General features: G+C 46.9%; 1 protein-coding gene across 12 annotated transcripts in view; it reads left to right on the top strand.

Annotated features, from left to right (window-relative positions):
* RBFOX3 (RNA binding fox-1 homolog 3) overlaps positions 1-11,738 on the top strand; it is a 559,590-nt gene extending 547,852 nt beyond the window's left edge. For 7 of the 12 annotated variants that reach the window (XM_029599169.1, XM_029599162.1, XM_029599160.1 and 4 more), the window contains one exon: positions 3,230-7,036. In XM_029599169.1, the coding sequence (XP_029455029.1) occupies positions 3,230-3,274 (45 nt within the window). In that variant the 3' untranslated portion in view covers positions 3,275-7,036. Of the gene's footprint in view, positions 1-3,229; positions 7,037-10,451 lie in introns of those variants that run through there. The other 5 variants (XM_029599166.1, XM_029599165.1, XM_029599167.1 and 2 more) reach the window with 3 other exon arrangements.
* The last annotated feature ends 1,494 nt before the right edge of the window (positions 11,739-13,232 follow it).

Genomic DNA, 13,232 nt, shown 5'->3' with positions numbered 1-13,232 from the left:
ATGAAACCACTGCAAACTGCTGCTTGAATGCCAAGCGTGGACCCCTCAAAAATCTTCTTGAGATAAATCTCCAACTTCCTGTCCTGAATGTCCTTCAGTGCCGCTGAACCTGGTACAGGAATAATAGTCTTTTTTGTGACAACAGACACTGAAGCATCCACCTTAGGGGATCGCCAACAAGTCCAGGGTATCCTCTGGTAACAGATATAACTTTGCCATTGCACGACCGACGCCAGTCTCTGGAGTGTCCGACTCCCTGACCACCCGCTTTTTCATGGACTTGTGAAAAGGGAAGGCTTTTGCCGGGCCCCACAGGCCATCCATGATTGGGTCCACTCCCTCCTGATCGGACTCCTCTTGAGAGACTTTAATCCCTAGCTCTCAAAGAACCTGCGTAATCAAAGGCTACAACTTCTCCTTTCTGAACAATTGCACCACCTTTGGGTCGTCTCCCTCTGCCACCAACATCTGGTCCAACCCCCCATCCGGATCTGGACTATCCGGATCAACACCCAGGCCACTAGATCATTGTCCACCCCCCATAGGGCTCGGAATGGCTACACCCTGAGGAGCCCCTTCTGTATCATTGGAGTCAACACCAGGATGGGAGGACCTTGACCTCATCCCGAGGATCCTAGACATCCTGCGTGGCACAGGCCTCTCAGACCCCAGATCTCTTAACCGGTCGCTGAATGACAGGCTTCTGAGAGCAATCCGACTTCCTGCCAGCTGCCTCGCGTGCCAAAAACGCATCGTGCATCAAAAGAACAAATTCAGAAGTGAACAGGGCAGGATCCTCAGAGGCATCATCAGAAGGATCCCCCTCCCCATCCAAATTGGGCTGCCTCAGATCAAAAAAGTCTTGCCCCACCAGGGACAATGGAAGAGGGAGGTTATCACAACCCCAATTAGCCCCTGAGCGACCCTCAGCCTCAGACAAAATGGTTGACTTTCCTGCACCCGGCGGAGGAGGGGCAGCCGACTTTAAAGACGCTCCCGTGCCTGAACTTGGCTTTGCCTGCCGGATTGCTGCGGGCTCCAATGGCCCCGACCCGCCCTCTCCACCGGAGAGGCAGCAGGAGCACAGTCCGTTGCAGGAGAGACACACTTGCGTATCCCCACACAAGCAACAAGTACTGCCGCGCAGCATCGCTGCTGCAACAGAGTGTGCCAACTTTGATCAGGCCCGACCACGCAATTAAAGAGAACAAGCTCTGACAGACAGTCCACCTGCACCACGCTGCTAAACAGGTCTGCCGCCCACGCTCCCACCTCAGCAAGCAGCTCCCAACTCTCCATACAGTCTCCCGGCTGCAGAAGCCTCCAAAAGATTCTGCAAAAGAAGCTCTTTTTTTTTTAACTTTACTAATGCCCAAGAGAAAAGAAACCAATACTTCCTGACTGAGAGCTGCTGCAGAAGAGCCAGAGTTCTCCTGGGGGAATGGGAGGAGGAGGAGACTGGCACTACCAGCTATACCTTCCCCAGCGGTGATAGCCTGAGACAGGTAAGGGTCCCTGACCCCCTGCTCGTTGCTCTCAACACTAGGAAGGATAGCCTCACCAAGGCCTAACAACCTCCTGGGAGGAAATTTAGAAGAATCCCCTACTTTCTTTTTTTTTTTTTTTTTAACTCATCAAGGCTGCAGGAATTGCACCTCCATCATCTGCTGGAGACAGAGAAATACTGAGGGACTGCAGGTGGCACGCCAGGTTATTAGCAGTGTCAGTGAAACTTTCTCTGTCTCCATCTGCTGGAAGGGAGGCATAATCCCAGGAGTCTGGACTGATCCAGGTATGAACAGGAACTTGGATTTAGTGCGCACTAAGTCCAGTTAGTGCACACAGTGTGCATTCATAGGATCTCCATTGCGTGTATTCTCACATCAGTTCTCCTGAGCACTTGAACCATTGGCGGTTTCAGAGGGCCGGAGTCGGGAAGCCCTATTCTCTGCTATGGAACCTCCATACACACTGAGGAATATTAATGCTTGTTTTTAGCTAGCTTTGCATCCAACATCAAAGATGAAAAATCTTTTTTTTTTTCCGGGAAAGTTGTTTTTTGGTTGGTTTTTTTTTAATCCTCCACAATTAAATGAGAAACTAGCAAAAACTGCAGCGGCATGAAGGGGGGTTAATTTTCTTTTGGTCCTTTTCCTTCTCTTCCCCCCCCCCCCCCCCCCCCCCAAAGAGTTTCTAAATCTCACACTGTACTAACCCTGACACAGATACTCCCAGCCATCACCATGTGCTCTGCTGAGTTGGGGGATTTTTTTGTCCTTTTAGTCAATCTCCTGCCCCAGTGCAGCTGCTAGCTAAAAGCTTTCATTAATGTGAAGGGAGCACCTTCCTGCCTCTTGCCGTGATTTCTCTTCCCTTCTCTTCCTAGTTGAAAGGCATTGGGTCGGAAAGCTTGAAGGGAGAGGGGAACGGGAAAGGACAGAAACCCAGCCCATCCTGTCCACTGCAGGCTGCACTCTTTTGTCTTTATGTACAAACTCCTCCATCTCACCTCTTATATTTTACCTGTCACTTGAAAGCTTGTTCTAACAAGGCTGGCCTATAAGAAAGATTCTGAGAACCCTTGTACCTTTTTTTTTTTTTGCGCGGAAATCCATATAAAAACCTGGTATCGCTGAGCAAGATCAGCCATGCAGCCAACACAGAAACGGAGCATGCAGTGCAGCTCCCATCCCCCGCCCCCTGCTCTAGCCCTTTGAGACCCAGGCACCAAAAAAAGACCAGAGATGCTGGTTTAAAGCCAGACCTTTTGTTGAATTATCCTGGCCCCTGCCAGATTCCTAGTTATCAGTGATCTTTCAAGCTGTATCTCTCTAATCTACACACATAGGCATAGCCCATACTGACCTCTGGGGCTACATAGACTCTGGAGAGAGACAGGGGGGGGGGGGGGGGGGCAACAGGGAGGTGGGAAGGAAGCACTGAAGAAGACATGGCAACAAATAGTGGAGCTGAAAATATAGTGAGGGGGAAAAACAAAGAAATGAGGAAAGTAAAATAAAAAATAAGAGGGATAAAAGAGATTATTCTAGCCTCACGTTTGCCAAATCTGACGATTATGTGCCTTCTAAATTCGTTCATTGATTGTGAGCAGTTTGGGTGAACAGTTTGATGCCTTTCAAGAAGGAAAGAAAAAGGGATGTAAAAACTTCCATTTTATTTTTTTTTTGAATACTGATTGGTTGTTTTTTTTTCATCTTTGATGTTGCAGGCTAGCTTGTACAGAGGAGCGTACAGTCGTTTCACCCCCTACTAGCAAGAGAGACTTTCCCTGAAAATGTAACTAACCTTGTCTCTGTGAAACCCAAACAGAGGCATGGGCCGTCCTCGGGACAAACACACAAAGCCTTCGGGTCAGGACCACACAGCAACCTAATGATAGACTTTTATCCACCCATTGGGCTTCCTGTATGTGTGTCCCTCCCTTTTTTTTTTTTTTTTCTGTTCCGGATGTGTATCGTCCTTTTACTTATAATCTCAGTTCAGTTTGTGGTGTTTGCAAACGACGTTGTGTAAAACAGGACGACGTGCACTAAAGAGTGCTCAGAGGTCTGAGTGCATGAGTTTTCTCTGAGTAATGCTCAGGCAACTGGCCCACTATGACCCCCTGCATTGCCCAAATGATGGCGCTGTGATGCAAGTCAGGAAAGGCGTGTGTGCTCTGTGCAGCTGGGCTGGAAGCCAGAGTCCGACTTCAGAGAACCTTATTTCTGGCTTAGGCAGAATGCACAAGGCCAGACTGTCGCCAGGGCGGGTCGGCAAGTGAACACAACCTGTGCAGAGGAACGGTGCTGAACGACGCCCTTCGGTGTGAGGCCTGTAATTGAACCCTGCTCTTGCACTGACGCCTTGACTGCTGCCATCTCCCAGAAATGTCCAGTACTTGGTTTCCAGAGCTCACCCATGCCCACCTTCATGCAGCTGTCCATGGTGCAATCTCCTGTTTTGGGGTACAGTCCTTGTCATCCAGTGCAGGTTCATGTGACTGTCAGCAGATGCGGTTCCAGCTTCTAGTGATGATCCCTTTTATTCAGGCAGTCCTTTGGTATCATGCTAATACACTGTATGTGACTCAAATGTATCTTATTGGTTCGTCTGCTGTGAAGGGAAGAGCAGGCTTTGCTTCTGTCCAACTATACTCTGAGGTGCTAACACATCAAATGTGTTTACCCCAGAACATGCAAGTCATCGGGTGCTAGGGTTACCAACTGGCTGCAGATTTTCAGGGTAGCTGCTCTGATCCCGGTTTTATCCCACTGCATGCAGGGACTTGTAGTCTTGCTTTTCTAAAGGACCTTTAGAGGGAAGACAGAACTACAAGTCCCTACAAGCAATGGGGTAAAAAAACAGGACTGGATCAACCTGTCCAGAAAATCTGGAGCCTGTTGACAACCCTACCACGTACTCATACATGGAATATGGGATTTCTTCTCACATTGACTGGGCAGGAAACTTTGAAACAAATCTAAGGAATTCTGTGTACCCAAAGTGGGAGCCTTCACTCAGTGCCTTCTCCAGGGCCAAATTTAGACTTGGGCAACATGGGCATGTGCCTTGGATGCCAAATTCTGAAGGTGTTCAAAAACTAGCACTCCCCACAACTGTCCAGGAGCAAATTCCCTGCGTTCTCTACCTATAGGTGCCATAATTTAAAATCCAGCCCTGGCCTCCTCATCTATTTCATATTCACAGGACCTTCATCAATTACTTTTGTCATGAAGAGCCCAGGGAGGGAAATGAAGTATTCCCACTCATACAGATTGTAATTGAATTATTCATTAATCCCCCTTTTATCAAATGGAACTGTCCGTTAATCTCCAGTTTTTTTTTTAGCAATGGAAGGGTCCATTGCTGTTCTCCCTCACAAGAAGCATTATTTGTAGAATGGAAGAGCCCAAAAGATTCCCATCATCCAAGTCATCTCTTAAACTTTCGATATCCTGTTAGCCAGTATAGGCTTAGAAGCAATTCTATAATCTCTAGATGTGGTATCACTGTCCTGAATTAGAGCAGGTTCCACAAAGATTTAGCAGATCCAGAAACTAATGAAAAGGCAAGATAGAAAATTGAATTTCAGCAGGAGCCAAGAAGACGGCCATCTTTGTTTCAGATACCCCATTCTTCTCTGAAAATCCCTGTGTTATTTTCTGCACAAGCTGCTCTTACGGAGGCCCGGTGGCTTTCTGCAGATAGGTTCCGACAGGATCTCAGGTGTAAATCTGCAAAACCAGAGTGAGGAGAGCAAAAAAGTTAACCAAGACAATAGATCCAAAGTAAAGATAATCCCAGAGGAGGGATGCTTCATAAGATAGTCCCATATGGAAAAAGTGCACACTCTCTCCTCACAAGACCATGATGAGGTGTGCAGTAGAACTGACAGATTCACACCTATGGCCCCTGGAACTGGACTGAGATGCCCAGATCATTCACTTCGATCACTCAGGCTGGGGTTTGAACTAGTGGCCTGGAGGTTAAAGTGCTGGAATGCTGTGACCATTCCTTGGAACCAACCCTTTCCTGCTGGCAATCTTTAAGGAATAAACTAACCCACACATCCCCATTCACAGCCCTTCACACTCACCTTATTCATTCACATATACTCCCCCCCTCACCTTCACACACATCGGTCTACAGCCATGTAGACTCATTCCCATATGAACACATGCTCACATGAGTACACCCCCACCACTGCATGCTCAGACATCCCTGATCTATGCCTTCCTTTAGCCACTCAAACAGAGACACACCCCCTTCATACTTACTGATTCACAACTAACATTCTCACATTACACCTATCAATAGACCTCACATACTATAATTATTCACATGCTTACATGTACTCGCACATTCTTAGTCCTACAAAACACAAGCACTCCATCCTACACTTACACACTTTCCCATTTTTATTTTTTTTTGACCCAGGAGTTAACTTCTGCACCTTCAGGTTTCCAGTTCAGTTGGAACCAGCTTGTATGGGACTGCAGCACCATGTGTTTTCATTTGCAACCACCCATGGATTCCTCCCCACCCCCCTTTTTATAAACCCTCTTCCCTTATCACCCAGCCATCACAGCGACAGCCTTTGGCCAGAGCCCTCAGACAGCTCCAGCCAGATCATGGTACAGCTGCATTCTGAATCTAACCACTAGGTGTTGCTGTTGGGTGATGGCTGAGACTCCCTGTCCTTCAGGGGCTGTGAACACTATCTCTGTGGCATGCAGGGCCGGGCCCAAGGAGCAGGAGGCAGAGTATCCCTCTCATACATGCGTATGTATACAGTCACTCACACACAGTTACTCACTTTCACAGGTATATATCCACATAGCCATTCTCACAAACATACATGCATTTAGCCAATCAAGAAGGCAGATGGTTTCAGTATAGCATTCCTCAGGACAAACCCAGCAATGCTAAAAATAAATTCTAGATGTATTCTGTGACCACTTTGCATTTTCATTTTTGACACCTACTGAGTTATACCTGCTCCCCTGAAAACTCCTGCCACCCAATTCTGCCTTGGTTTCTGCTGGCTGTCTATCCAGGTTGCATGCTTTTTCCTCTCTTTCTACATCTTCTGTCTGTTACATTGCCCCTTCAGCACTTCTGTACTTGAGATTTGTTCTCTGGTGTGGATTTATGGCTTGGTTTTTCTAAAAAGACTGTCAGGACTGCAGCTCACGTATAGGACAAGGCAGCAAGATTTTCCATCAGATTTTCCAGTCTTAGCATTAAATTCTATTCCATGACTTCCTCTAAAATGTCACCCTGCTCACCTAACACTAGCTTCCCTTGAGACCTTCTGTTACTGTTCTGTAATGCGTATATATGTGTGTGTAAATGTAATGCACAGGCCTATTAATAATTATTAGCCAGGCCAATGTGGGGTTCTCCACCTCTTACTTCTGGGAATGAACTGGCCAGGTATTTTCAAGACTGGCTACTGTTGGAGACAGGATGCTGGGCTCAATGGGCCATTGGTCTGATCCAACATGGTACCACTTGTGTGCATGTGTGTGTGTGGGTGGAAGAGATAGATATATATATATATATATATATATATATATATATATATATATATATATATATAAACTGCTATTAATCAGTAAAGATTAGTAGTTTGGGATCTATTCATTTAATATTCAGGTACTTGCAAGGTACTTGTGATTTAGTTGGCCACTGATGGACACAAGATACTGGGCTTGATGGACCCTTGGTCTGACCCATTGTGGCATGTCTTATGTCTAACTAAATAACTTGAAAAGATTAATGTAAATACAAAAATGCATTAGTTTAATGTACAACTACAGCAGGCAGCTGAAGTTTTGGGCTCATAGAACTTACTATTATAACATTATTATATTTATAAAAATAGAAAGAAAAAAGGATCATGTTTTCTTCTATAAATTTCTGATGTGAATGGTTATTCCATGGGCTGTCTTTTATATGTGAACACAAAAGATGGAAAAAAGATCAGCAGAACAGGCCAGCCAGCTTGACAAAGGGAGTGCAAGACAGAAACATGTTGTAGCAGCTCCAGAAGGGACTGCGCATGTAACCTGCCCTGTACTGTCGCCAACCGATCAGGTGATATAACAGTGACAAAGCACCATTAGTGTGCATGTAACATATGCTGTATATAGCAGATGCAATGATATAACATTACTATGCATAACTTGTATTATATATATCCAACAGCAGTGTAAGGGACAGAGTGTGTTTCCTATGTACTGTGAATTGGTAACAGTGATATAACTGTATCAGTATGTAAATAGAGCATTGCATACTCGCTGTTTAGATATCACTCCTGTCCTTGATAAGCTACTTGCCCGTTTGTGTTTACAACATAATCTGTACCGTACAAAGTCATACAACACATGCAACACATGCAAAACACAAAGTCATACAACATATAACACATGCAAAACACAATGAATGATAGAGACAGGATGCTATGCAGTCATTGCTGGCTCTCTCGGAAGCACGTCCAAAATGACGTGAGAGTCAGGCTTGTCCAGGACCAGTGCATCTTCCTAAAGCTGTGCAGATGGCATGAGTCTGGAACATTCCTCCAGGACTCTGAGGACAAGTGCTGCAGCCTTGTCCTGGTATACTTTGGCTTTATAATCCTTTTCAGTTGAATTTCTTTCTTAAAACTGCTATTGGTCTTCTCCTTCTCTGAGCCTGCCCACACTTCCTACTTCACTGGGACATTCTGAGATTTGATTGGGGTGAAAGAGCCCCTGGTCAGGTAGTCAAGTTGCAGACCTGGAACTAAAGCACCAGGGGTGCTCAGGGTAGTGTCAAACAGGAACCGGGCATGACACCAGGGCTGTTTCTGGGTACTTAAAAGGTCCAGTGCACAGGTGCATATGTCCTTCCCTCTCTTTCCCCCCCCCCCCCCTCTCTCTGAGATTTTGATAATTAAACTGAGGTGTTAGGGGTAACTGGGCTACAGGCTTAGCTACCTGACCCTTTCCACTTCCTCATTCCAACCCTCTCAACACCATCCCCTAACTCCTCCCCCACCTTCAGCTCCTTTTCTTTTACACCTATCTGGCAGCCCAAATAACCCCCAAACTCACCCAATTGCCCACTTCACATTGTCCTTCAATCCTCACTTATTCTCCCAGCCAAACCCTAAATCTCTACTCCTCCCCATCCCAATTGTATTTTGTTTATTTGTTTGTTTGGTATTTCAACTTGATTTCCGCTAATTCATGGGGGGGGGGTGAAACCCTCTGAGGGAAAACAAAATTCAGCACATACAACGTCAACCCTCCAAGGCCCTCTCCCCATTCAATTCCTCCACTTCCTACTTTTCCCTTCTTAATCCTCAGGTCCTCACTGTATCCCTCACCTCAATCCCCCACTACCCACCTCCACCCCCCGCCCCAGCAATCCCGGGTCCTTCAAAAACAGTATCGGGCCTTGCCAAAGTGCTTTTAAAAACAGTGTCAATCAGGCAGAACAGAGACTGGGGGCGAGTGCAGAAAGGAGGCATCTCCCCACCCCAGCAGGGCAAACACATCCGACGACAGCACTCCCTCCTTCGCCTACCTTCCCGCATTTAATACCAGCGTCAGGGCTGCAGAAGTGTCAAACTTATTTCCTTTGGTTTGGCTCCGCCTCCCCTGGCTGGCAGCGGTGCTGCTTTACACTCCTGCAGCCCTGACCTGGCTTTTACTCACGGTGGGGGGGAGGTGGGCAGAGAAGGAAGCGCCCTTGTTTGATGTGTTTGCCTTGCAGGCAGGAGCCTCTTTCTCCATTCTTCACACTGTCTGACCAGTGCTGTTTGTACAGGCCCCACAATGCGGCAGCTGGCCCAGGAGAACTCCCCCCCACTACCTCCGTCCCCGACGCAGTACTCGGAGAGTCGGAGGAGAAATCCTTCACAGCGGCAGCTGAGACACAGGGCACTGATCGTCCCCGCATGACACTATTTAAAAAAAAAAAAAAAAATCCATGTTATAACAGAATTTGTTGAGGACTTTGTTAAAAATTAGATCCTTTGGTTTCTACCTAGATAATCCATAACTTCAAGCTCATATCTTAGATTTTTAAAACCATTCTATCTCAGTTAAAGAAGGAGCACAAAGCATAGGGTGCGACCTTTCAGGAAATGAGGTCACAAGACGATTAACTGGCACTGTTAAGAACATTTCCTTGCTTCAGGCCATGGAAGCTTCTAGACTAACAGATTCATCACTTTGAAGCTGACCCTCGTCCTGGAAAGCTCATGCCCCAATAAATCTGTTGGTCTAGAAGGTTCCACCAGCCTCTGTCATTTTTTTGTGATATAGTATTGCAGTCACTGAGAGAATAAAGAGGATTTTAAGTCTAGTAAGGTGACCTGGAAACACTAGGCCTGTGCACACAGGAAGCCTAAATACCAGAACACCACCAGTAGCGCATCCTGCCAACAAAGCAAGTAACCTATAATCTGCCTAAAAGTTCTGCAGCTGTAAGCCAGAGAGGCAGATTTCCTCCTGAATAGCTTTCCATTGAGGCCAATGCTCTTTATAAACACTGTGATGTTTGCCACCAGTGCAACACTGTAAGAGCTTGAACATCTTCAGAAGTCTGAGACCCTGCAATTGTGTGAGCAGAGCACACCCCTTGCACACTGCATGGGGTTCAGAAGGGCCCTACTCATTCCCACTCTGAAACCCAGTAGAGTCTGTGGCCTAGCCTATCCAGCCCGCCACAAGGATACTTTGGTGCAAAGGGCATCTCAGGCGCAGTCCGCAGTTTATGCCTCTGAGGTCTGAACGCATCCACCATCTTGTGGCCTGGCCTGTTTTCTATCTCACAGAAGTTTGCAAACCCTTTGACTTTGCTAGTGAAATGTCTCATAGTTGCTGCAGTGATACTGTGAAAAGCTTTTGCTTTTTTGGGGGTACTTTTTTGTCTTTTGTTGTTTTTTTTTTATATTGTAGTGAACATATCTGATGTTTACCTCTTCGGATCGCCAAGGGCAAAAACAGGACTTGAATACTGAGATGGCAACAAAGAAAGAGGCTTGAAGAAAATGCTCTCTCTCTGTCTCCCATACACACAAATGCACATCCCAAAGCAAGCAAGTCCCATCGGAGGCACCAGCGGGAGCTTGAGACCCAGCGTCTACCAGGCCCGAGTTGCAACCTGTGCACTTTTGCACTCCACTGAATAAAGTCACTTCTTTGCATCCTGCAGTCATGTTGGGAGACTCTGCCCCTTCCCTCCCATATTTTTTGAGCTTCCAGTAAATATTTCCATGGCAGATGGAAGAAAAAAAGAAGAGGCTTATGTACAGGAATAAGCCGAATTGTGTGCCTGGATCTTCCATGAGGCCAAAATCCCAGTCTGAGAGGCATCCTTGGTGCACTGGGCCTCCTGCCACCTTATGCACTGTACGTTTGGGAGAAGGGCAAAGTGAGAGAAAAACTGGTGGGAAATTGAGGAGGTCTTGAAGTGAAAGGGGGTAGCCATTCTAGCTTTGGGTAGGAGAAACATTTGTGTCCGTGATGTAGTAAGTTTGCCAAGGTTTCAGGGCCACATGTGCTAGAATGGAGACAGGTAGTCTTGATTCCCCGCCCACCCCCCTTATCCCCTATCAGGGACTCTGTGTGCCTGCTAGTTAGCAGAGGTGGTTACAATAGTGGGAGGTGGGGAGTGGAAGTGCCGACGGTAGGGCATTGTCCAGGTCCGTAGGTTTTCTTCCAAAGGGCTTCAATTTCAGGGCTTTTTTTTAAATATAAATATATGTATATGTAAGCCAAGGAAAAAAAAATGGTTTTCCACAGCACTTTAAAAAAAATAGCTTTTGATACACTCCCCTTATTTCTCATGCACTATTCCATGGCATTGCCGGCAAGCAGTGAGTCTGAGGCCCGCGGGAAGTCAGCTGGGTTTTGCAGACACTCGGGGTGTGATGAGGGTGCTAGAAGGGGCTCTATGGAATATATTTATACTGTTCAACTCTCCCAACATGGCTGCGCTTTCTCATTAAAGCAAAGCTCTCACTTTGTACTCGGCGTGCTAAAAAAGTGACTAAATGAACGTCTTCTTTTCTATTCCTGGTGTATATAGCCCTCGCTCTCCATTTACTTCTTCCAGGCTCCCTTTGTCCCTTCCTGGGGCTCCAAGCCTCAAAACTTCCTTTGCCATTGTCTATGCTTCTAAAGTGTGATTCAGATTAACAGTATTATTATATGATTATTAATAAAGATTTCTTTCTTCAGTATGCTGGCTCTCTGCTTTTTCTAAGGGGTGAGGTATGTTGGGGAGTGAGGGAGGACAGTGGTCCGTTGATTTCAAAACTGATAAGACATGATGTTATAATTGGTATGAAGATTACAACAGGGGGGTGTTCGGGGTCATTGGGCTTGTGTTTGTGAGGTGACAGATGGAGATTGCTGGCTGAGTGAGGGGGTGTCGGGTTGAGCTCATGGTCAGATAGGTCAGAGTTTTCTTGATATGAAGATAACCCAGAGAGGCGTGGTGTGATGACCATGTACAATCTGCTTTTCCCTTTAACACAAGATTTCCAGAGCTGGTTCTTTTATTAGGCAAAATAGGTGGTCAACTAGGGTGCCAAAATTTTAGGGGTGGTAAAAAATTTCCAGGCGCCACCAATCCACTTTTAAGGCACAGCACGACAAGAAAAAAGGTAATGGATGCTGAGTAAATGGGGAGATGGAGCTGAGGGGGGATTTGTGGAGAGGGTGCTGGGCAGGTGAGGGCGGGGTGGAGAGAGGATGCTAGGCACTGCAAAAAGGTGGCAATTTGGCAGAGATTGGGGTGACGCTGTGCTGAGCAAGGGGGAAGAGGATGCTGGGAGGGAAAAGAAAGATGCTGGACAGGGATAGAAGGGATTTTGAGCAGTATAGACAAAGGAGGGGGGGGGGGGGGGAAGGACTTGGCAAGGGGTGAGGAAAGAGTGAGGAGTGAATATTTCTCCAGACAGTCCAGAAGCCAGGAGGAGGACTAAATTACCTGCAATCAAGCTGCAGTCTCTGTCAGATCATCTACTACAGCCTGCCGTCTGCAATGCACTGCTATTCCAGCACAGCACCATGGTGCCTTTACCTCAGTTCTGCCCCAGCTGCTCAGTGTCTCTGAATTGCACCCATTTCAAATGTCAGCTGTTTGAACTGTGCGATGCTCTGCACACCATGCGGTTCAGTCAGCTGATGTTCAAACTGCACCCACCAGAGGAGCCAGAGCATGAGATCAGCAACAGCTGGGACCCTCTTGGAGAAAGAGGGGAACAGGAGGCGGCAGCAGTGTCTGGGCCTGTGTGATCAAAAAAAAGGGGAGCAGTGTCAGTCCCACAGATGGAAGAGAGGAGGCATCTCAATGCTGTGTGGGCCCAAGGAGGAGACGACTGCTTGCACATTCCAGGAGGAGAGAGTTAGTGAGTGTGTAGGGAAGGGGGGAGAAACAGAGCATGTGTGAGTGGGGTGAGAGAGCATGTCTGTGTGTGGGAGGGGGAGAGAGAGCATATGTGTGTGTGTGAGGGAGAAAGTCCATATATGTGTTGAGGGAGAGCAAGCATGAAGGTGGGGTGAAGAGAGAGAGCATGTACATGTGTATGTGTGTGAGGGAGAATGTATGAGCATGTGTGAGTAATCAAGTATGTGAGAGGAGAAAGTTTGTGACCCTCCCTCCCTGAGAGGAAAAGGATGGGGGTGCTATGGAGGGGTGAGATAGTGGGAATAGAGTTGAGGCAGTAA

This window comes from Rhinatrema bivittatum, chromosome 4 (assembly GCF_901001135.1).
Source record: "Rhinatrema bivittatum chromosome 4, aRhiBiv1.1, whole genome shotgun sequence".
NCBI lineage: Eukaryota > Metazoa > Chordata > Amphibia > Gymnophiona > Rhinatrematidae > Rhinatrema > Rhinatrema bivittatum.
Note: the sequence above shows the minus strand (reverse complement) of the source record. Positions and strands in the feature narration are given on the sequence as shown.